This window comes from Lontra canadensis, unplaced genomic scaffold, assembly GCF_010015895.1.
Source record: "Lontra canadensis isolate GAN:19392208 unplaced genomic scaffold, GSC_riverotter_1.0 scaffold9, whole genome shotgun sequence".
NCBI classification, from domain to species: domain Eukaryota; kingdom Metazoa; phylum Chordata; class Mammalia; order Carnivora; family Mustelidae; genus Lontra; species Lontra canadensis.
In genome coordinates, this window is record NW_022631003.1 from 15,967,125 (window position 1) to 15,992,050 (window position 24,926).

Sequence of the window (24,926 nt, forward strand, 5' to 3'; positions counted from 1 at the left end):
CCCCACCCACACCCCCCACCCCCTGCTCGTGTTCTCTCTCTCAAATAAATAAGATCTTAATCATTGAGAATATCTATTTGAACAGGTTTTTAGTACAGATAGAAATTCTCTATTATGGAGAAAAATGCCACAAAAGACATTTATTAGTAAGAAAGAGAAGCAAACACCACGATTTAAGGCAGGAAGCTGTAGGCTAAGTCCTATGTGCCAATGAAGTTGGATGAGGACTCCTGAGCCTTGAAGGGAAAGGATAAATACCAGCTACGCGGTCTTTTGGTTGTATAAGAAGACCTGGATAGTGAGGACCATTTTTCTGGATTGGTTCCATCAATGTTTTGTTCCTGAAGTCAGGAGAAAGTACCTTGCCAATAAGGGACTGTGTTTTAAAGTTCTTTTGATATTGGACAATGAGGATGGCCACCCAGAACCCCAGGAGTTAAACACTGAAGGCATCAAAGTGGTCTCCTTGCCCCCAAACACAATGTCCCTAATTTACTTTCCAGATGAGGGGTCATAAAGATCCTTAAGGCTCATTACACACAGTTACTCTCTGGAAAGGATTGTCAACTATGGAGGAGAACCCCGAGAAAATATCATGAAAGTCTGGAAAGATTATACCATTGAAGAAGTTGTTACAGAAAAAGCCTTCATGGCCAAAATAGTAAATTCCTGCTGGAATAGTAAATTCCTGCCTCTGTCCAAATGTGCCTAACTTCACAAGATTTACAATAGAGGAAATTGTGAAAGAGATTATAGATGTGGCAGAAAGTTGGGAGGGGTGTTGAAGGGTTTCAAGATCTTGGAGACTTGACATCAGACAGTCTGGCAGAAGCATTTTGATTATTCAAGACTGCTTTTGACTTTAATAACATGGACCCTTCTATGATACAAGCAATGAAGCTAAATCACACAGTGGAAGAAGGATTGGTACCATATGGAAACATTTTTAGGGAAATGAAAAGACAAAAATTGTGTGTTTTGTAAAGTTACACTGAGTGTGCCTGCCTCCCCTTCCACCTCTGAAATCACTGAAACAGCAAGACCAGCCCCTCCTCTACCTCCTCCTCAGCCTATTCAACAAGAAGATGACCAAGATGAAGACGTTTATGATGGTCCACTGAATAGTGAACAGTCACCACACCGTACAGTTAATAAATTTACATTGTGTAGGTTTGTGTCTTTGTGCAAAAATCTAGTAACTGTGCAGCAAGAACTGTGACAGCAGCAGCATCACCTAAGAATTCACCATTTAGAACACTGTGTATGAGACTTGTATGGAAGCGGGTAGTCTGTCCATACATAGGCATAAGGTGAGTGGTATTTAGTATAAAATTAATAATGTAGTTTGCTTACTGTTTTTGCTTTCAAAGAATTACGTTACCATGCACTATGGCTCCCTCCCTCATAACTGGAGAAACAGGAGTATCAGCCTGTCATCACCAGTAAGTTTTTTTAATGTAACAGTGTCCCCAGTGCTGTGTTATGAATATGACATACCAGTCTGCCATAGATTTTTTTTTGCCCTAGAAATTTTACAACGACACATTCATTGAGCTAGGCTATCAGAGCTGTGTCAGCTACCCTGCGTCACCATAAAGCAATCATAGTGCTGCTGCTTTGTTACCAGTGTGTGAGTCATTATACCTGTAAAAAAACATGAGTTACTTTTTCATGTTTTTTTTATTTTTGATGTCCAGTATTAGTAATCTGAATAAGGTGTACAGTGTGCGTATCATGTGAGGTGTTATTAATGTAGGAAGACAGATCATCTTGTAAACAGATGACAAACTTACAGTGTGAGAAATACAGTGCTATAAATATATTTTCTCTCCCTCATGATTTGTTTTGGTATTTTCTTTTCTCTAGCTTACTTTGTAGGGATACGGTATATGCTACTTACGCAAAACGTGTTTTAGTCAGCCATGTTGTCAGTAAGGCTTTCAGTCAGCGGGAGGCTGGCGGTAATTAAGCTTTTGGAGAGTCAAAAGTTGAACTTGGATTTTCAGCCAGTTAGGGTGTCAGTGCCCTTAACCTCTGTGTTGTTCAAGGGTCAGTGATACTTAATTTCTCTGCACGGTTGTGGAAGTGCCACTAGGACTCGGCTCTTTTCCTTCTTCCTGTTTTGTTTTAGAAGGTACTCGAGTGAAATTACTGGTGTGTCGTGCTTGCAGAGAGGTCAGCTCTAGTTCTGCCCTGACAAGCTGCTAGCCACGTGTAGCTAGTTACGTAAACTGGAATAAAATGGAAAAGTCAGTTCCTCCATATCACTAGCGACCTATCCAGTGCTCAGATGCTGTTGTATTTTTCTTTTCTTTTCTCTTCTCTTCTTTTATTTTATTTATTTGAGAGAGAAGCACATACAAGTGGGGTGAAGGGGAGAGGGAGAGGAGACTCCCCGATGAGCAGGGAGCCCGATGCAGGGCTTGATTCTGAGATTCTGGGGTCAGCCAAAGGCAGATGCTGAACTGCCTGAGCCACCCAGGTGTCCCCAGAGCCACTGTATCGGATAGCACACATACAGAACATTTCTGTCAGAAAGTTCTGGATAGTGCTGCTAGAGACCAGAGGCTGGCAAACCCCTGTGGACCAAATTTAGCCCACCCGCTTTTCTGTGAACAGTGTTCTATTCGAATACAGTCACACTCTTCCACGTATATATTGTCAGGCCTACTTTCCTGGCACAAAAGCAAAGTTGAGTAGTTGTGGCAGAGACTACATAAGCACAGACCCTAAATATTTACTGTCTGGCTTTGACAGTGTTTAAATGAGCCTTCCTGACCATATTGATTGACACGGGATATAACCTGGCCCTCAGGATTTTTAAAGCTCCCCCTAGTGATTTTATTATATAGCAAAGCTTGGGACCACTGATCAGATAAGCTGTTCCCCTGAATCCCTGCTTCCGTGGCTCAGAGCTGGCAGAGTGGGTACTCCTGTGACTTAGATTTCTGAGCCCTTGACCTGCAAGGGATCGTTCAGGATTCATTATAGATTAGTTGGTTAGGAAATCCATCCTGTCTCCGAATCCCCCTTTCCAGGCAGCTGTGGCATTCCAAGGCCTTGCACAGGCTGTCCCTCATTCCCACTGTGTGCATCCGGTTATGTGGGTCCACTTACGTCCTTAGTGCAGAGTTCTCAGACTAGCTAGCATCCATGAGGGATTTAGAACGACCTATTTCAAGCTAGGAGGTTCCCCACCCTTTGCAATAAGTACTCCCATGATGGTAATGCTGCTGGGGGAGCAGCTCGAGCACCACTGTTTCAGAGGTGCTTCTCACATTTTACTGTGCATATGAATCACCGGTGGATCTTATTAAAATGCAGCTCCTGGCTCATTAAGGGTAGGGTAGAGCCCGAGACTGCATTTCTAACAAGCTCCCAGGTATTGCTGGTAGACTACTGTGAAAAACCCAACTGAGGGGGCACCTGGGTGGCTCAGTGGGTTAAGCCTCTGCCTTCGGCTCAGGTCCTATTCTCAGGGTCTTGGGATCGAGCCTCACAGCGGGCTCCCTGCTCAGCAGGGAGCCTGCTTCCTCCCCTCCCCCCACCTGCTGCTCTGCCTACTTGTGATTTCTCTCTGTCAAATAAATAAAATCTTTTAAAAAATTCCAACTGAGTAAAGTAAAAGATCAAATTGGCTTCATTCAGTGATTGATTATTTGGGCAGCATCTCATCTGATAATAGAAAAGAGCTCCACCAAACCCAAAAATGAAAGGTTTTAAAGGCAGAAAGGGGGGCGCCCGGGTGGCTCAGTTGGTTAAGCGACTGCCTTCGGCTCAGGTTATGATCCCAGAGTCCCAGGATCCAGTCCTGCATCAGGCTCCCAGCTCCATGGGGAGTCTGCTTCTCCCTCTTGCCTTCTCCCCTCTTATGTTCTCTCTCACTTTCTCCCTCTCTCAAATTAAAAAAAAAAAAATCTTAAAGGCAGAAAGGGGGCAGAAAAAAATTATTAGCAAAGAATGCATTGTTTCAAGCAAGATCGCCCTCCTAAGTGGAATGGAAGGGCCCAGTGGGCAGATTACCTCACTAGTACTGATCAGATAATCCAGATTGACTGATTAAAGTTAAGCTGATGGGAGGCAGCTTTTGTCCATCCTTTTTTGGTATTCATAGATTGTGACATCTTTTGCTTAATTTCTGTGATATTCACAAGCCATCACTTCAGGTTCAAAATCTTTTAAGTCTGTCACTCCTTTTCTGACATTCCAGTCTTGGGGGAGGTCATTGCTTGATGGTTAGTGGCTGTGAACACACACGTAAAAGAAGGAAGTTAATTATTATTGTGAACAGGATAATCCCTGTGTTTGTAGTCCCCAAGACCTAGACCAATCAAAATCAGTCAGAGAAAGACCCCGCTGAAGGAGTCACCTTTTTGAGCCAAGAGGGTTGTTCAGCTGAGTTGCAGTTCCCCAGAAGCGTTACTCGGCAGCAGCAGTTGGTGTCGGCCGTAGCTCAGACACCTCCATGCTCAGCCAAAATACAATCAGGGGCCGCTCTGTTAACAAGAACAACTTCGACGAGGGAATCTAAGGATCTTTGTTGGAAAGTTCTTGTCTTAGCAGTGGCTTCTGCAGTATTTTTGAGTTAAGCTTTCTAATCATACTCTAATTTGCATTTCCTCAGAACTAAAGAAGTATGCCCCTGCAAAAGGAGCTTATTCCTGAGTCATGAGTGTCTCCTAATAATTTCTTTGTGACTTGATATGTAAATCCAAGAGAGTCAACCAGTTGAGGTATCTTTGTTCATTGTGGAAAGTTAGGGGCACAGCTAACCTAAGGCATTGCCCAGCCGTTGCCAGCTAGCTAGGTATTCACAGGCCCAAGGGGAGTGGTAACCACAGACAAAGACAAACCCTGTCAGGGTGCAGACCATCTCCATTAAAGTGGTCATATTAATGGATTCATTTACAGAGTTTGCTGCATTTACCCATTCAAGCCAGGGGTCAGTTAGGTTTTCAGCACAGATGGGAAGAAAATCTCCTAACTTGAAATAGGGTCATTCTAAATGACTTGCAAAGATGTGTGCTGCTGGTGAGATCTTTGAGTGAAAAGGGACAGGTCTGACCTACACAATCGTGAGAGCCTGGGGGTGCAGGTGTGCCAAGATTTACATAGTTACTTGTGTCTGATTAGGCACCTAACAGTTATAAATGGAGAAAGGTAAAAGGTACAGGATGTTCTAGCCCTAAGAGTTGAACTTGGTATACAATGTTTTTTAAGGAGGAGGGGGTAGTAACGTTGTAGTGATTGGGAAGAGAAGAGAAATTGGTCACAGGGAAGACCAGGGGATCTCTAGCCTTTTGGCTAGATCAGACTTTTTGATGACAAATCCAGCAGTCTGAAAGGTTGCCTTCCTTAGCACTGGCCGGGAGATAATAGATCGAGGGTGTTACCTTTCCAGGCCAAGACCAGAGTGAAGGAAAGAAGAAGGAAAAAAGTTTTCATGTTAGTTAAAGTATGAAGTCTTGATCCGGGGGAAGCAGTCTACTTTGAAGTCACCTGCTTCTTGGCCTCATCACTTTGATTTGGCGATTTCCGATGTCTGGACGGGACCAAATGTCAGGTGGAGCCTTCTTTAGCTGTAAGGTGTTTACCCAGGGCTCAGTGCCTTCTAGTTTTGCAGCAGAATCAGTAGTCAGGAGCCACTTGGTAAGGTCTTTTCAAGGTTCGAAGGCAACTTTCTTATGATGTTTCCAGAATACTCAATCACCAGGCTCTAGACCATGACTAGCAGGATCCTTTGAGTTGGGAACCAGGAAAGCTTCACTAACCTATTGATGATAGGCTTTAGCATAAAACATTAAAAGACTTACAGTAGCTAGTCAGACCAAGTTGAAACAACAAGAGACCAGCAGAAAGCTGTATAACAATAGACCTTGGTCTACCAGTGACTGTCTCATGTGGAGTATGTTTGTTTCCCTAAGAGGGCTGCTGTGAATAGTGAGCAAGGCCAGAGGCAACATGAATTAACACCTTAGGTCAAAGGAGTACAGCTGTTTCAGTAAGTTTAGAATTTGAGGATCCTATTAGTTCTCTCAACCTTGTCTGATAGGATCAAGGGTGATTGGCTCAGTGATCATTTCAAGAGGTTTTCAAGGCTTTCATTAAGGCTTGTGTGATTTGCCGCGGGAGGTGGATGCCTTAATCACTGGAAATTAATTATAGGAGGTATACCACAAGTGGAAAACATGTTTTCTGTCTCTTTCTATTGTAAGGCCATCAGCCTTGCAGCAGGGAAGGGCTTCGGCCTATCTGGAAGGCATGCATTCAAGAACATATGGGTAACCCCTACCGTGCAGTTGTTCAGAGGGGCCAGGAGGAGGAGGTTTGAGGCCTCTGGGAACAAATTTCATTTTCCCAAGATTGCAGACCTGACAGGTCAGACATTTAGATGCAAATGAGGCGGCAGGAGCAGAAAGAGCTCCCAGGAGGTTAGTCTACTTGCAGAAGTATTGGGTCAATTCTGAATTGAGATTTTAAGCTGTGTTTGGAGTTTACAGAGAAATGTCTTTTCCTAAAGTTAAATTCACGAGGCTTCTCCTACACCTGCAGCCTTATGGTGGCTGGAATAGGCTGTAGCAGCGGAATCAAAGTTGTATGCTGTAACAGGCAGTGACAGGCCTGTGTTCATTGCCGTATTCTCACAGGACCATCTCCATGGCTTGGTTCTCTTTCGTGCACAGATGAGGTGAAAGGGTTGCGTTTGGCAACTCTAGGGCACGTGAATCTTCTAGTACTTATTTTTGTCTTAAAAATGACTGCTCATGTTTATCTTCCCATGCAAGAGGTTCAGGGACTGAAATTTTAGTAAATTCATAGAGTGGGGAACCAACAGAGAAAAATTAGAAACCCATTGTGTGTAACAGCCAGCTAGGTTAGAAATCCACAAAGCTGTGCTCAACTTAATCCTTTTTCGAAATAACTGAATTCTTTTAGTGCTTAATTATGACCTGGGTAATCAACAGTGTCTAGAAATAATTGTGATTTTTTTCCTCAGAGACTTTATGTCCCTTTTCGGTGAACTACTCAACAAGTATATCAAATCCTTTGTGGACACCTCTTTGGTAACTGAGCATAGAAAGAAACGGTCTGCATATCACAGGATGGATTTCCCAGGGAACTGGAGGATAATGAAATCTTGGTGGAGTACATGGGGGATGATAAGGGACAGGGACCTTGATGAATCCTTGAGGCCTGACTGTCCAAATATATTATTGATTGTTCCAAGTAAAAGAAATTGATATTGGCTGTTGAAGTCCACAGAGATGCTGAAAAATGCCGAACAAGTCTACAACAGAAAACCATTTGAGTTTGGTGGAACTTGTGACAAAAGGGTGCCTGGGTTCGGAACAGTGGAGAATAACTTGTTAATAGCTCTCAGGTCCTGGACAAGTTGCTTTCCCATCCCATTATGTTTCCAAACTGGCAAATTCTGCATGTTGGGAGGGCTGGAACAGGAAATGATTAACCCCTGGGCAAGGTGTAAGGCCTTATATGGCCTCATGCCTTAATAGATATTAGGGCAATACAGAAGTAGGTTTAATTCTATCTGTCGGAATTTCTATAGGCTCTGTACTTGTTATTCCCCCAATGTCAGAATTGGAAGTGGCCCACAGATTTTTCAGGCATCTCAGTTAAATTAGGGAATTTCTGTTGGAATTTCTGTTGGAATTATCTCTCATCTCTATCGAAGACCAATCATAAAGAATATAAGACCAGGGATGCCTGGGTGGCTCAGTTGGCTAAGCATCTTACTTTGGCTCAAGTCATGATTTTGGGGTCCTGGGATTGAGCCCCGTGTTGGGCTTTCTGCTAGGTGGGGCGGGGAACCTGTTTCCCTTCTCTCTCCACCTGCTTCTCTGCCGACTTGTGATCTCTTTCTCTGTGTCAGATAAATAAAATCTTTAAAACAAAATGTAATTTCAGGTCAGGAAATTCTAAGGTGAAGTCACATTAGAAGCAAAATATATTAGCCATTTTAATTTAGAAAGGAGATCTCTACCTAATAAATTGAGGCTGTATCACAGAACAAAAAAGGCGGCTTTAGTAAAATGCCCCATAGTCATTTGTATTGGTCGAGCTAGAAATTCTGTCAGAGCTTTACTAGATACCCTTCGTATATAAACCTTCTTTCCACTCTGAGGGATCTGTTGTCCTGTGAGAGTGGGGTTTATTATTTTTTTTAAAGATTTTATGTATTTCAGAGCGTGCATGCAAGCAAGGGGAGGGGCAGAGGGAGAGAGAGAGAATCTGAAGCAGACTTTGTACTGAGCACAGTTTGATGGGGGGCTCAGTCCCATGGCCCTGAGATCATAACCTGAGCCAAAATCAAGAGTCGGGCATGCTTAACCAACTAAGCCACCCAGATGCCCAAGAGTGCAGTTTAAAGTAGAAAGTGTAGCCCTGGTATCTACTAGAATTTAGCAAAATGCTTGATTAATTTTACTTTCCCCTTGGATGTTTACGGTACTATTGATAGCAATTTTACTGGAAGGTGCCTTGGAGCCCTGTTAGTTTTGGAGATGGCCCATATGGGAGCTCTTCCTTGGGGGCATCGAGGAATTTGTGTAGGACCTTTGAGGACAGTTTCTCTGAAGTGCCCCAGTTGATTACAAATGAGAAAATGGACCCTGGGCCAGCTATTTGATGACGGACTTCAAGGAGGGTATGATGTGGGAGACCCGGTAAGGCCATTAGTGTGGCGGACCTTTGTTTATGATTTTGGCTCAAGTCCTCTCAGAGTGTTTTGCTGTGGTCACAAGTTCAGTCAAGCCAGTGGCCTCTCATCCTATGTTCTGCCTTTTTATTAACCCACTAATCTCAAGAAATAATCCATTTGCAAATAGGGCAGCTTGAACAGGTCGTATGGAATCTGGAGTGCCATAGGAAGAACACTTCCAAACAGCCTTGGGATTCTGCCACAGATTCATCTTTTATTTCCATGTTTGGATAATAGAGCAATCTGTGCAGGCAGGGAAGACTCAGAATGGCTTTTTAAAATATCAGTTGATTTATTTCCAAATTTTCATGGTCTATAAGAGGACTTTGTTGGTGATTGAGGATCTTGACTCTCATCCTTGGAATTATGCCATTCTGCTTCCCAAATCCATTTTTGGCCTTCACGAGGTTCTACCAACATGTGTACAAGCTGGTAAAGATCTGGCAGCCTGGGGTCATAGGCACTCATAAGGATTCTAAACTCTTCAGAAAACTCAAGGCTCTTCCGTAGGTTTAGGAAATTCTTTAGCTATGGCCCCTAGTTTGGTCTTTGACCAAGGAGTGAAATAAATCTGAGAAGGATCACTTGCAGCATCAGGTGATTTTATTATTAAAGGTAACAGTTTAATAATCTCTTCAGAGTGGAAAGGTAATTTTGACAGAATGAATAAAACATGGGGCACCTGGGTGGCTCAGGTCATGATCCAGGGACCTGGGATCAAGCCCCACCAGGGAGTCTGCTTCTCCCTGTTCAGCTCCCCCTGCTGTGTTCTCTCTGTGTCAAATAAATAAAACCCTTTAAAAAATTAGTAAAACATGAGTACTCACATAAAGGAGGACAGAGAGGAGCGAGGAGTCAAGTCAGTCCTATCGTCCATTATTTTAGGTGCCTCTGTGTCTTTAATTTCTCCTCGGTCTTTTTGAAATGAATCTTCTAGTGAGGCTATATTGGAATATTGAAGCCTTTTGGAAACCTCTGCATACCAATTAAAATAGGTATCCCATTCTTTCCATTTTAATTCAGGAACCCTTACTTTCAAATACATTTCTTTAATTGAAGTATGGTTGATGTACAAGATTATATTAGTTTCATGTGTACAACATATGTTCAACATTTGTATACAATACAAAGTGATCACCACAGTTCATCTCGCTACCCTCCATCACCGTACAAAGTTAGTGCATTATTAACTCTATTCCCTGTGTTGCACACTGCATCTGTGCGGCAGCGGCAACTGTGTGTCTTATTTATTTAATAACTGGTAGTTTGTACCTTTTTATCACCTTCCCCTATTTTGCCCACCCCCTCATGATCCTCCCCTCTGACAGCCACCAGATTGTTCTCTGTATCTGAGTCTGCTTCTGTTTTGTTCATTTGATTTTTCTAGATTCTACATGTAAGTGAAGTCATGGTATTTGTCCTTCACTGATTTATTTCCTTTAGGATAATACCCTCTTAAGTCCATCCATGTTGTCTCAAATGGCAAGATTTCATTCTTTTTGATGGCTGAGTAGTAGTCCATTGTATATATACACCACAGGTTCTTTATCCATTTATCAGTGAACACTTAGGTTGCTTTCATATCTTGGTGTTTGTAAATATTGCAGTGCGCATAGGGGGCGCATACATCTTTCCAAATGGTCTTTTCATTTTCTTCACATAAATACCCTGTATTGGGATTACTGGACCGTAGGGTAGTTCTGTCTTTAACTTTTGAGGAACCTCCATACTGTTTAACATAGTGGCTGCACCATTTTGCATTCCCATCAAAAGTGCATGGAAATTCCTCACCAATACTTGTTATTTCTTGTCTTTTGAACATTAGCCATTCTGATGTGTGGTGATCTCATTGTGGTTTTCACTTGAATTTCCTGATGATGAGTGATGTGAGCATCTTTCATGTGCCTTGGCCATCTATATGTCATCTTTGCAGAAATGTCCTTAGGTCCTTACCCACTTTTCAATTGGACTTTTTTTTTTTTTTTGAGACACAAACAGTGAGAGAGGGAACACCAGCAGGGAGAGTGGGAGAGGGAGAAACAGGCTTCCCGCCTAGCAGGGAGCCTGATGAGGGGCTCAGTCCCAGATCCCTGGGATCATGCCCTGAGCCGAAGGCAGGCGCTTGATGACCGAGCCACCCAGGCGTCCCTTTAATTGGACTTTTTAAAATACTGAGTTGTGTGAGGTCTATTTTGGACATTGACCCTTTATCAGTTATATCATATGCAGACATCTCTCATTTAGTCGGTTGCCTTTTCATTTTGTTGCTTCCTTCACTGTGCAAAAGCTTTCTAGTTTCACGTGGTCCCACTTGTTTTTGCCTTGTTGCCCTTGCCTGAGGAGACAGGCCCAAAAAAATACTCCTGTTTTCTTGTAAGAGTTTTATGCTTCTGGTTTAAGTCTTTGATCAGTTTTGAGCTTATTTTTGTGTATGGTATAAAAAAACTACTCCAGTTTCATTCTTTGGCATGTAGCCGTCTACTTCTCCTAGACCATTTATTAAAGAGACTGTCTTGGGGCACCTGGGTGGCATTGTGGGTTGAGTGTCTGACTCTTGGTTTTAGCTCAGGTGGTGGTCTCAGGATTGTGGGATTGGGCCCCACGTCAGGCTTTGAGCTCAGTGTGGCATCTGCTTGAGAATTTTCTCTTTCCCTCTCCCTCTGTCCCTCCCCTGCTCTCTCTTTCTAAAATAAGTCTTTAAAAAAGACCATCTTTTCCCAATTGTATGTTCTTGCCTCCTTTGTCAAATATTAATTGACCGTATAATCATGGGTTTGTTTCTGGACTCTATTCTGTGCCACTGACCTGTGTGTCTGTTTTTGTGCCAGTAGAGACTGCACTAAATCGTGGATTCCTTTGAGTAGTATGGACATTTAACAATATTAAGTCTTCCCGTTTCTTGAGTGTGGTGTATCTTTCCATTTATTTTTGTCATCTTTGATTTCTTTCATCCTTGTCTTAACGGTTTTCAGAGTACAGGTCTTTCGCCTGCTTGGTTAAATCATTCCTAAGTACTCTTTTTGCTGCAATTGTACATGCGATTGCTTTCTTTCTTTCTCTTTCTCATGGTAGATTATTAGTATATTGAAAGACAACCAGTTAATGTATATTAATTTTGTATCTGGCAACTTTATTGAATTCATTTATCCTAATAGTTTCTTGGTGGAATCTTTATAGAGTTTTCTATATATAGTTATCTTGTTGCCTGCAAATGTGTTTTACTTCTCTTCTAATTTGGACACCTTTTATTTCTTGTGCTTGTCTGATGTGACTAGGACTTCCAATCCTATGTTGAATAAAAGTGGCAAAAGTAGGCATCGTAGTCTTGTTCCTAGTCTTAGGAGAAAAGCTTTCAGCTTATCACCATTGACTATGATGTTAGCTGTGGTTTTGTCGTATGTGACCTTTATTATGTTGAAGAATGTTCCCTAAATATCCACTTTAAGTTTTTATTATAAATGAATGTTGAATCTCATCAAATGCTTTTTCCACATCTACTGAGCTGACCATCTGATTCTTTTTTTTTTTTTTTTTTAAGATTTTATTTAGGGAGAGAGGATAAGTAGTGGTGGGGAGGGGAAAAAGGAAGGGGAGACCAGACTCCCTGCTGAGCAAGGAGCCCGATGCAGGACTTGATCCTAGGACCCCAAGATCATGACCTGAGCCAGAGGTGGACACTTAACCAACTGAGCCACCCAGGTGCCCCTGATTTTTCTATTAATGTGGTATATCATATTGACTTGTATCCTTGCATCCATGGAATAAATCTTACTTGATGGCATATGATCTTTTTTAATGTATTGCTTAGTTCAGTGTACTGACATTTTGTTGAGGATTTTTGCATCTGGGTTCATTAAGGATATTGGCCTGTAATTTGTGTGTATGGTATCTTTGTCTGGTTTTGGTATCCAGGTAGTGCCAGCCTTCTAGAATGAGAAGTCTGGAAGCATTCCTTCCTCTTTGATTTTTGGAATAGTTTGAGAGGGATACATATTAATTCTTCTTTGTTAGAATTCGTCTGTGAAGGCTGGTCTTGCACTTTTGTTTGGTGGGAGTTTTTTGATTACTGATTCAGTTTCTTTACTAGTAATAGGTCAATTTAGATTTCCTGCTTCTTGATTCAGTCTTGGAAAATTGTATGTTCCTAGGGATTTACCCGTTTCTTGTAAGTTGTCCCTTTCCATGTAACTTCTCTTTCACTTCTGATTTTATTTGGTCTCTGTTTTTTTCTTGATAAGTCGGACTAAACATTTATCAATTTTATCTTTCCAAAGAACCAGGTTTTCTTTAAAGATTTTATTTATTTACTTGATAGAGAGCAAGCAAGAAAAAGTAGGCAGAGAGGCAAGCAGAGGGAGAGGGGAAGCAGACTCCCTGCTCAGCAGGGAGCCCAACTCGGGGATTCAATCCCAGGACCCCAAGCGGAAGGCAGACACTTAACCATTTGAGCCATCAGGTGCCCCAAAGAACCAGCTTTTAGTTTCGCTGATCTTTTCTGTTGTTTTTTTAGTCTCAGTTTCATTTATTTGTGCCCTGATCTTTTTATTTCCTTTAGTCTACTAACTTTGGGCTTTGTTCATTTTTTAGTTTCTTTATAAAGGTGTAAAGTTGAGATTTTTCTAGATTCTTGAGGTGGGCATATATCACTATAAACTTCCCTCTTTTTTTCTTTTTTAAAGATTTTACTTATTTGAGAGAGCAAGCAGTGGGTGGGGGAAGTAGACTCCCTGCTGAACAAGGAGCCTGATGCAGGGCTCCATCCCATTACCCAGGGACCATGACCTGAGCCCAAGGCAGACACGTAACTGACTGAACCACCTAGGCGCCCCTAAACTTCCCTTAAAATTGTTTTTGCTGTGTCTTCTATGGTTTGAACTGTTGTGCTCCCATTTGCATTTGTCTTGGGGTATTTTTTTTCTCTTATTTCTTTGTTGACCCATTGGTTGTTTAATTGCATGTTGCTCTTAGCCTGCATGTGTGTTTCTTCCAGTTTTTGTTTTGTTTAGTTTTTTTTTTTTTAAGGTTTTTGTCTTGGCTCTTTTCTTTGAAACATATTGTCTCATTTTTCCTCTCAGTTTAAATATATTTGTTTCTACGTATTAAGTAGATCAGTTACATCTCCTGGTATTAAAGAAGTGGCTTTATGCCAAAGGCATCCTAGGGGACCCAGTAGTGCCACCTCCCCAGGTCACCCAAGCCATGTGTCCCGGGGATGTCCCTGTGGGGTGTGCACACCCTCCTGTCCTGGCTGGGTTGTGGTTGGTGTGGACTCCCCGGCATGCAGGGCAGTTCTCCCGTGCGGCGACTGCAGTAGCTGTGGGTAGGGCCGCCTTCTGGTGCTGCTCGCTGCGAAGTCCAGCTGCAGCTGTTGCAGGAACGCTCGTGTGCAGAGCTGCTCCCCCAACCCTGCCGCAGGTGCATTCATGCCAGGCAAAGCCTCCCACTGTGTGTGGCACAGCAAGAGGTCACTTGGGAAGGTTCTGGTGCTGTCTGAGCTGTGTGCCAGGTGTGCCAGGGTCAAGTGTGTTTCCTAACTCAGGGATCTGGTCTGCTTGTCCCCATTAAGGCCCATTTTAACTCTGGACTGTTTTTAGTAAGATTTTGCCACTTTTGTAGATACTTCTAACTTCAGGAACCATAGTTTTTAGATACAAAGTATATAAGTGTGCCAGTACACTAGACTTAATTAGCTAAGACTTTGGATTTCTCAGTGCCAATCTAAGTATCTAAAAGGGATGTGCCACTGGGTTGGGGGTTGGTGTTTTACAGTGTACCTTTGTTGCACAGAAATTTTCTTGAAGTTGGTGGGTGACCAAATGTCCATGTAACCAATCTCTTGACCAGTTTCCTATCATAAGAGTCGTCTTAGGGAGACAGGCACTGTAAGACACTCATGTCCACCCATTTTTGTGGCTTTTTGGCTTCCAAAATCCTCATTAGCAATAGCTTTTATGTACACAAAAGATGACAAATATGTGCCTTTCTCTGCTCGGCAGGCAGCCTGCTTCCTCCTCTCTCTCTGCCTGCCTCTCTGCCTACTTGTGAGCTCTGTCAAATTTAAAAAAAAATATATATATGTGCCTTAACATACTAGTAGTAACTAAGAAAGGTTTACTGGAGACTGGCCAAGAGAAGGCTGTGTGTACCACCAGCAATTCCCAGCATGGACTAAACCAGCAAATTCCAGCAAATAGGGACTGTGGACTGGAAAGAGGTTCCAAATAACTGGGAAATGCAAATTGAACCAAGGGTTGGGGAACTGGGTTCTGAATGGAACATTCTGCCAGCTGAAGGTGACTAAGTCCTGGACTGGAAAGCCAATTACACTAGGATCACAATTTGGAACCTCAGAAATGGTGAAAGGACCATGAACTCAAAAATGGGTTTGTGAGGGAGTAAGGGGGCACCTTGGTTGAGCATCTGATTCTTGATCTCAGCTTGGGTTTTGGTTTTTTTTTTTTAAGATTTTATTTATTTATTTGACAGAGATCACAAGTAGGCAGAGAGAGGAGGGGAAGCAGGCTCCCTGCCGAGCAGAGAGCCCGATGTGAGGCTCGATCCCAGGACCCTGGGATCATGACCCGAACCAAAGGCAGAAGCTTTAACCCACTGAGCCACCCAGGTGCCCCTCAGCTTGGGTCTTGATCTAAGGTTGTGAGTTCAAGCCTCAAGTCCAGCATGGAGTCCCAGCATGGAGCCTACTTTAAAAAAAAAAAAAAAAATAGGTTTGCAAGTATCATCATTCCCAGGGTTCTCATTGTCCCAGAGTGCTGTCAGAGGTTTGATTCAGCTCCTGGCACTGCCATCCAATCTGTTAAAAATCTATTCAGTGATTCATGAATCAGGCAGCAACTCATCTGCGATAGAAGGTAGTAGCCTCTGTAGAGCTGTAGAAAAGGGAAAAGTTTATTAAAGTGGAAAGGGGGTGGATATGGAAATTATTAACAAAGAATGCATTGTTTCAGCTAAGGTCACCCTCCCAAGGGGAACAGGAAGGTCTGTGGGGCAGAATACCTCATTGGTGCTAGCCAGGTAATTCCAAGTTGACTGGTGAAGTTACGTTCCTGGAGGATTGCAACTGCAACTAGCTTAGGTGTTAAGTCTTGGTTTGTTGATGTGGAGTTTAGTACAAGTGACTCCATTTTGGGCCTCCCCTTTCCTTTTACCACCACAAGCCAGACTGTGATTAGTAAGCCTGTAGACCATTTTAGGAGCGCATTCTAACCTGATCTCCCTATCCTCCATCTCTTGACTCCATCTCTAGATTCTGCCACTAGGATGATTTTTCTAAAGCACAGCCTTGATTTTATTCTAATTACCACCCTTTCTCTCCATTCCTTGTCTAAAAGCTGGATTTTGGGAAACCGTGCTCATATTGTTGTTTTGATCCAAAACTTCCTTTCACTACTTTAACCTTATTCCTTTCACCATTTGTGTTCCTGTCTTAAACTCTCCCATTTCAAGTGCTGTTGCTTCTTTCCTTTCACTCCACTAATGCACAGTGAAGAATAAGTGAGTTCTATATGTATGGTATCTTCATTCCAACCAAAAACTTAGAACCTGTTATAGCCCTTAGCACACTAGCCTTTTTTAATATTTAATTTTTAACCTTGTGTGTATTTGGCTATAAAATCAGATAGGTTTAGAAGAATTTTTTTAATGTTTTATTTATTTTATAGGGAACACATGTTGGGAGGGGGGGTAGAGCAAAGGAGAGGAACCCAAGTGGGACTCCACGCTGAACACGAACCTGATACAGGGCTTGATCCCACAACCCCACGATCAGACCTGAGTTGGATATTTGGCCAACTGCCCCAGCCAGGTGTCCCTAGAAGAATTCTTAGGAGTTTATAGTTTCCATTCCCAGCCTGCTTCACAGAGGTATTAATGCTCAAAGCATTTTCTGTCATCTGTAAGTGCTCTGAAATACCAAACATGATAGAAGCCTTCATCTGCATGAGGTTTTCCCATTCTCTGCAGCTACTGAATGAATAGTCCAATTCGTTTTGACCCGCCGCTCCCCTTTAGCAGAATAGAACTCTGTGATCCTAGTCACAGTCTGTATGCCTCACAGAAACCACTTTTGCTCTTTCTTCCAGAAAGGTGCCAGCAATCTGACTTGGCGATCAGATGTCTTGGTGGAATATCAAGGAGAAGGCCGTAATGTCACCGACCCAACCTGTCCTTTGCTGAGTCCTGGAGTATCTGTGAGTAGTAGCTTGAGTTGGCTTAGACAGTTTTCTTACCAGTAGCACAGCAAGGCATTGGCTTAGATGTGTCAAGTATTAAAACCCTTAATCTGAGTCTTGGTCCTCTTTCACTTGACTTTGTCACTTGACTAGAAATTAGTAGACCAGACAAATTTAGTAATCCTGAAAATGATGTTTCTGACCTATTGTCAGAATGTGCACCTTGAATTCTTCAGTTTTCCTAACCAGCACGTGTATCTACCCATATTCTTTTTCATTCCCCTTCTAGTTTTCCTCCCCTTCCCAATAGTGGTACCATTGTTTATGGGGGAGGTTAGCAGCAGCTCTCAGAAGAGATACGGGGTCACCACAGTTATATGTAACTGCCATCATAAAGTGTCTTGCTTGGTGGCAGTCAGGCTGGTCATGAAGGTGGTGGGAGCAATGTTGGCCTCACTTTGGATGATGCAAAATAGGAAAGTCAACTCTAGAGAGAAGCCCGATACCAAAGTGTAAGGAAGTCGGTAAGGACAACATGAAAACATTAAGTTACCTGCAGCTGATTCCACAAAGCTCGCTTGAGCCTTTTTCTCCAACCTGTTCAGATGACAGTTCCTGGGGCCCCTGGGTGGCTCAGTGGGTTAAAGCCTCTGCTTTCGGCTCAGGTCATGATCCCAGGGTCCTGGGATCGAGACCCGCATTGGGCTCTCTGCTCAGCAAGGAGCCTGCTTTCCTTCCTCTCTCTCTGCCTGCCTCTCTGCCTACCTGTGATCTCTGTCAATTAAATTAAAAAAAAAAGGTGACAGTTCCTAATAGACCTTAGACGTGACTCCTAGGAGATTGATTTCGTCTCCTTAGCATCTATCCCATCCATTTTCCAGTTGCTCACTACAACACATTCTTGTCATGAGATTAGCAGACAGTGATGGCAAGAGTCTGTAAGCAGAACTACCACAAACATCCTTAATCAAGTGAGCCACAAGTAAGGAACAAAGCCCCACATCTACCTTTGATTTACTTCTCTGTGGAAAGTTCCCTAATTTCTATCCAGTGGTAGGTCTGGCTTGAGCCAACTTGGTTGACCCTGTAGGCAGGTGGTATTTGTTCCTACAGAACTCTCCTGATCTAACTTTCTGAATATCCCTACAGCAATGTTTCCCAGACTGTGTCTGTGAAGATGCTTACAATAACACCTACGCCTGTGTGAGAACCCTGTCAGCTCAGTGGAATTTACAGTATTGTGAGTTCGATGACCAGGAGGTAAGAAGGCCCTCTGTCTCCCCCACCCCCTTGCGTGCTAGTGCCGATGTTCTGCTGGCTGGTCGAGGTAGCAGAAGAGTAACAATTCCAAGGCCTTTTTCTAAGGAAGATAGGTTTCTTATCTGTACTTCTACTGAGGCTTCCTTCAGTTCAGAAAATAGAGGGGTGCCTGGGAGGCTCAGTCAGTTAAGTGTCTGACTCTTGTTTTGGCCCAGGTTGCGAGCTCAGGGTCCTGAGACTGGGCCCCACACTCAGCACAGAGTCTGCTGGGAACTTTCTCTCCCTCCTCCTCTGCCCTCCCCCAACTCACGTGTGCTTGCTCTCTCTCGCTAATCTTAAAAAACAAAAACAAAAAACAGAATTCCACAAAGCCATACTGCATTTCTCTAACTGTGCCCTTTCTGGATGGGCTCTTCTGCACCCCTAGCACCACTCACACACACTGTAAAGGCACCGTCCACTTGTTCAGATTGCTGTGTGCCTGCTCTGTTTGCTTCCCTGCTAGTTTGGGGCCACAGTAAGACACCTCAACTTCTGTGGATGCCAGAAGGCTAACAACCAGCTTGTTCAGAAACTCTGGTCCCCACAACAGCCTAGCCCAGAGCTGCTCAAATAGATGAGCAGTGGGCAATCAAAGGCAAAACCAGAGGCGCCATCCTTGTGAGAAGGTGGCTTTTAGCACCCAGAGACCAGTATGGACTGAGACCTCCCACCCTGCAGTCCTTCGTGCTTTCACACTGTTTATCAGCACACGTCCATCTGGCATCCCACATCATGCCCTGTGGAGCCGACACTCACTGTGTTTCTTGGAAATGGACTTGCTCACCACTCGTTTGTGGGTCAGAAGCACTTTGGACAGCAGGCAGAAGAGCATCGTTCAGAGTCCGTTCTTGTTCCTCCTTCCCTGTAATGTTTAACTGTCATTTTCCTGGCCTGTCCCTTGGAGAATAAAGTACAGAGTTGGGGGGAGGGGAGATAATAGTGATATCAGATCTGTCTAGTGTCAGAAATAATGGGATTGTGTCCTTTCCCAGTTGGTGTCAGACATCCAAAACTGCTTTTTAAAACACGAAACTATAGCATCTGTACAACACAGGCTAGAGTACTTTCATATTTATTCTCATTTGAGTCTTAACAACTCTAACACAAAAATAAACCTTCAAATGTCACATCTCACTTCTGTAACAGTATTAGCACTGAGTCTACTTTCTGAGACCTTGCTGTTTGAGGGTCCTGCATTCTCTTCTCTGCTTTTATTATGAAAGATAGTAAATTTGTCCTCCTGTCTCTGCCGAAAAGCACAGGGTGTGCTGGAGGCCCGTTTCCAGCATGTGGGCCTTGAACCTGAAGTCGCTTAACCCAAGAACATGCTCTGTGGTCTTGGTTTACCCTCGGGCTCTCTGAGGACGTGAAGACCAGACGGTGTTCTCCTGGGCACTGCATTGTCCACCTCGTCCCTTCCCGTTTAGAAATCATGCACACGGGGAGTACTTCAACTATAACGCTTGCTCTTAACCTTCCCCCATCTTTTCATTCTTGTAGGTATTTGTAGAAGTGTATAACCTGACTGCAGATCCAGACCAAATCACAAACATTGCTAAAAGTATAGACCCAGAGCTTTTAGGAAAAATGAACTACCGGCTAATGATGTTACAGTCCTGTTCTGGACCAACCTGTCGCACTCCAGGAGTGTTTGACCCTGGGTAAGTTTCCACTGTCTTCGATGGCTTTGACAAGTTGTCTATAGCAGTCATGCCATTCTTGAAGCCAGAGGCAGCCTGAGGGGTCCTTTTGGCTCTGAGCTGTTTCTCTCATTACTCTCCTTTGTAGTAGGAATACTGCATCTTCGTGCATTCACCTCCTGTGCTGAGAAAATAAGCTCTTTGAAACTTCTGCTCTCCGGTGCCAGTTGCTGCTTTAGCTGGAGGCGTAGCCCTGCTCGCTGCCACATGGGACTCTCCTCCCTCCCCTTCCTCGTGTGATTCTTGTCATGGTACCAACTTGATTGCACTGGTGACAGGTGTTTCTTTAAGCCGACCAAGTGCTGCCCTGTTCCCTAGCACTTCCAAGAGGATAAGCCTTCATTTCACTTCTCAGAAACCCCAATTGGAGAAACTTAAATGCTTGCCAGTAAATTTAATATGCTAAATACACAAAATGAATTAGAAGGTATAGACTCTGAAACGTTGAAATGCGTAAGACCACGTAGTATATGGAGGGAGAAAAGATGTTTATCATCTACTAAGCCAGCCCTCATCCTCCCACTCATTACTCTGAAATAACTTCTCTCCAGTGACACTGGGTCTTAGCACACCATGAATTTGAGCTGCCTATAGCAAGAAACTTGGCATTTTATGCTTGAAGACTATGAACTCTAAAGTTGAATTTTCACCAGAAAAGGATTTAGTTATTTTGATTGATGTCCTGAGCTGATGGAAAATAGTAACTTAAGTAGTAACTCAATTATTTAGCTTTGTGTGAGCTGTCTTCAGTAATATATAAGCATATATTACTAAGTTGTATATTGTAATATACAACTTAGTAATATATGTGATGAGCAGAGAAACTGGATCATAGATGGTTTATTAAAGAAATGTAGGGGCACCTGGGTGGCTCTCTTCAGCACCCAACTCTTCATTTCAGCTTAGGTCATGATCTCAGGCTCATGGAATTGAGCCCTGCGTCAGGCTCTGAACTCCACTAACAAGAATCTGCTTAAGATTCTCTCCCCTCCATTTCTCCCTGCTCCTGTTCTCTCTCTCAAAAGAATCTTTAAAAAACCCAAAAAAAACCACTTTTCCTAAATGCTGCATATAGAGTCAGAGAGAGACGTGGAGGCCAGCAAACAAACTAGGTAACAATATAAAAAGACAATATTTATCGTAATTTTATATCACTTAAGCCTTCTTTTATATGGATAACCCTGTTAATGCAGTCATCAGTCAGGCATTCTGACTGCCCAGCTTGGAGCTTTTCTCCAGGTAAGTGAAATGCAGCCTCACTTAGGCCCATTCCTTGAGGTAGGAAATTCATTCTCTAAAGTACGACACAAGACTTCTGGTTGACACATGATGATTCTGTGGTTTCCAGCAGCCGCTTTGCTCAGAATGTTTTATCAAATAAAATGAGATGTCTAGAGCAGTCTCTGGATGACTCTTGGAACTTAAATCCATCCTCTAATTGAATCTCAAATGGAGGCTGAGCATCAGGCCTGAAGCGTTAGGACTGAAGACAGAACGTCCCGGCAGCCGCGCTGAGCCCTCGGGTAAATTTGCCCAAGCGTCGCCATTAGAGCTGATAGAGCAAGACCTCCTGACTCCCAGGCAAGCATTGTTTGTTGAAACTATAATTGTCTTGCTATGAAGCTTATAACCGAGACTGTAGATGCCGGCTTTCCTCATGTTAGCCTCAGCTATTTCACCCACCTGGTTGCTTTTAAATTCCTTAGCAGTAGCTTATTCTTTCCCACCACACACCTAGGCCTGTGGAATCCTCTGAAAATGGAGTTCAGCAGACTAGATCCTATAGGCCCAGTCCAGCCACCACCCTTTGAAAATAGCCACATTCATTCATTTACATACAGTAACTAAGTTGAGTCGTTGGGACAGAGAGTGTATGGCTCACCCTTGTTCTCAAATAATGCTGGTTAAGTTAATCCCAAAAAATTGCAGGTAAAGGTAAAATACAGTGTTATGTCTAGACTACACGTGTAAATTGTCTTTCCAGCTAATCTAATTTTACCAGCAAAGGAAAAGAATAAAAGCTGAATGGTAGATATTTCACAGAAATTGAACTGCCTTACTATTTTAGTGGTAGCCATAGGTTAATGACCTACCTCAGTTCGTGATGAGCCAGATGGAAACTACTTGTGTCTGAGGTGCACACCTGTGCTCTTACCTGTCATTCTGTCTGAACGGTGACTGGAAGGGCTTTGAAGCCGCTGCTAGGATTCCAGCAAGGGCTAGACTGCCATTAGGCTGCTTTAAACCCTCAGGATGCCTCCAAACCGCCTCTAAAAAGGGGGGGGGGATCCCCACCTCAAATCTTGATGCCTCCTAATGCCTCTCAAGAATAACCTTGTTTTTCTCCTCTTTGCTTTTCACTACATTGTTCTGTGCTCGCTTCCTTGTGCTGAAAATGCTCTTCATTATCCAGTGCTTCTGTTTTGTACTACAGACTTTGCTACTGGATTCCTTCCTAGTGATTTAATGGTTCGTTTGATCTTCCTTCCTGCCATCCTTCCCACTGAACATTCTGACTGAAGTACTCAGTGGCTAACTCGGGTTAACGTGACATCCTTTTTCTCCCCTCCCCAGATACAGGTTTGATCCTCGTCTCATGTTCAACAATCATGGCAGTGTCAGGACTCGAAGGTTTTCAAAACCTCCTCTGTAGCAACCTCTGCACTGGGTCCCCGCACGCCTCTGTCTGAAGAAGTGATTGTAGTAGGTATCTGTAGCTAGTCCGCAAGACCGCGCCTGGAAGACTTTCTGGACTGGCTCTAGGTCCTGTCTGAAAAGGCAACCCAGTCAGCTGACCACCTTGTGCAATGTGTTAAACTGTGAACTCTGCCCCTCCGTCAGGGATGGCTGGCCCTGATCCCTCGTTCAGCTAATCACAAATGCTCCCTTTCCTGGGGTTCCAGTTCCTGATGATTCCCCGTGTGGTCAGTCTGAATTTGTAAGTCCATTCAGATAAACGGCAGTACTTTGGGAGGGGGGTATATTTTACAGCTCAACCACTTCACTCTCACAAATGCCAACATCACACGCCTTGAATAACCATCAGAGCAAGAAGTACCACCGTTGTCAGATTAGTGGAAATACATTGTTTATAATATCCACATCACAATGTGATAAGGTCACAAATTCCAAACCTGTCAACCAAGCACTGTTTTCTGTTGGGTTTTTCTTGTTTTCGTTTCTTTTGCATTCTGGGCTGGTGCTACACTGAAAGAGAACAGTAAGTTTTTGGTAAAGGCTAATTCCAGGTAGTTCTAAAAGGTGACAGCCATCTCCTTCCGGGGGGCTGCTCACCACACGCTAACCACAAGAGGGAACGTCTCTTCTCGATTATTACCCCTCTGAGATCTGAACAACAAAGTGGCTTAGGGATCTCAGCAGAGAGAAAGAACTTCTAAGGGCTGGTGAAGGTTGCACTTTGAGGGCCTCTGCGGCTGGGCTCACAGCTTGATGGGTGGAAGGGCTGCAGCTGGGACGGCGTAAGTGCCTGTGTGGCAGGAGCCTGGGTTTGGTTTTGACTCTGCATTTTGTGGACATTCTGTTCCTCTAGCACAGGTGACGCGGAGTTCCAGCTTGCTTCACCCTACTCTCTTCCCCTGTAGAGAAGTTCTGCCTGAGGGTTTGGAGTCTCGCGTAATTTGGGCCTCATTCACTGTTCCCCTGTCAAAGCCAGACCTTGAGGAGGTTTCCTACATTAGTAGGTTTCTGGGCTCCAAGACCAATCTGGTTTCTATTGGTTTCTTCAGAAGAAAGCTAATCTGTGGTTGGAACAGCAGGGGGAGGAGGAAGAGAGCTGTGGTTTATAACCTGTTCAACTCAGGCAATAGTGATTTTAGCTTTATTTAAGGTCTTAGGTCGAGCTTTAAGCACTTTGTAAGACATGGCTGTAAGCAACATCTCTATCAGAACTCCAGATCTGGAGCCATGTTGGTTTAATAGCCTTTGGGTTGTTCCTTTACCTCATGCAATCCCAGTAACTGTGGTGGTATTTAGAGGTGAAACTGGCAAGTAAAATGAACACCTCTGCTGTGAATGTTTTAGGGGAAGATATTCTAAATATTTTGTGATTAAAAAGCAAACTACAATGTTACATATGGGTATCAGCTTTATTCTACACTTTGATTCTTAACATTAATCAGTCAACTTCTACCTTACTCAAAGTTGACCATAGTTATTCCCGAATAAAAAGAAACCAACTCTTACCAGGTCTTGTATTGTGATGTCCTATTATTCAGTTTTCTGATGCTGGCTCCTGAGAGCACTGCTGGTGAAGTCATTAAGAGTGACCCAAGACCGTTGCCCACAGGAACCTTGCCACACTGCTCTGAACACTCAGCGGACCGTGTTCGGGTGGTGGGGATGGGATGCCCGCTCTGTGTACCTCCTGTATTTGGTACATTTCCTACTAACCTGGGAATGGCCTATAATCTGACTTTTTCTTAGACTGGCTTCATTCTGGATCTGTACTAAAATCATCTCTCAAGTTCGTAGCCTAGCAGACTACAAAATGCACTGAACTTTACAGAATGTATGTACAAGGAACACATTGCAAGAGGCTTGGCTTCTTTCTCTCGTAACTGTATGAATTTGGATTTTGATTATTTTCTCTTTTACGAAGGCCAGGTCTGGACTGGTTGGTGCCCTTCAGAGGAGAAAATTGTGTAACCATTAGGAGTGACCCAAGGCCACAGGAATGAACAGAGACTTTTGCCTTATAAGATTTCCTATTAAAAGCTTCCCCTCAAATATCCAGTGGAGAACCCCTTTTGAGCATCTTTGAATTTGACCAACAGTACTGTTGTAAAATGTTTTAATTCACAATACTAAGGATTTGTACAAAATACTGACCATAGCTGTGGAAGTGATACCTTGATCTGTGAGAAATATTCTTAAATATATTTTTGGTGTCTAAGGATTAGTACTTTAACAAAGAAGATAGACTGTTCCAGGGTCCTTATTAAGGTAAAGCAAAGGATATTTCCACCATTGATCCACCAATGAATTAGATGGAGTATT

At 43.3% G+C, this 24,926-nt stretch overlaps 1 protein-coding gene across 1 annotated transcript in view; it reads left to right on the forward strand.

The window, feature by feature from the left end:
* Positions 1-24,117, forward strand: part of GNS (glucosamine (N-acetyl)-6-sulfatase) — a 55,328-nt gene extending 31,211 nt beyond the window's left edge. The window contains exons 11-14 of the mRNA XM_032854907.1: positions 16,819-16,926; positions 18,058-18,168; positions 19,711-19,871; positions 22,485-24,117. Coding sequence (XP_032710798.1) covers positions 16,819-16,926; positions 18,058-18,168; positions 19,711-19,871; positions 22,485-22,563 — 459 coding nt within the window. The 3' untranslated portion in view covers positions 22,564-24,117. The remainder of the gene's footprint in view (positions 1-16,818; positions 16,927-18,057; positions 18,169-19,710; positions 19,872-22,484) is intronic.
* The last annotated feature ends 809 nt before the right edge of the window (positions 24,118-24,926 follow it).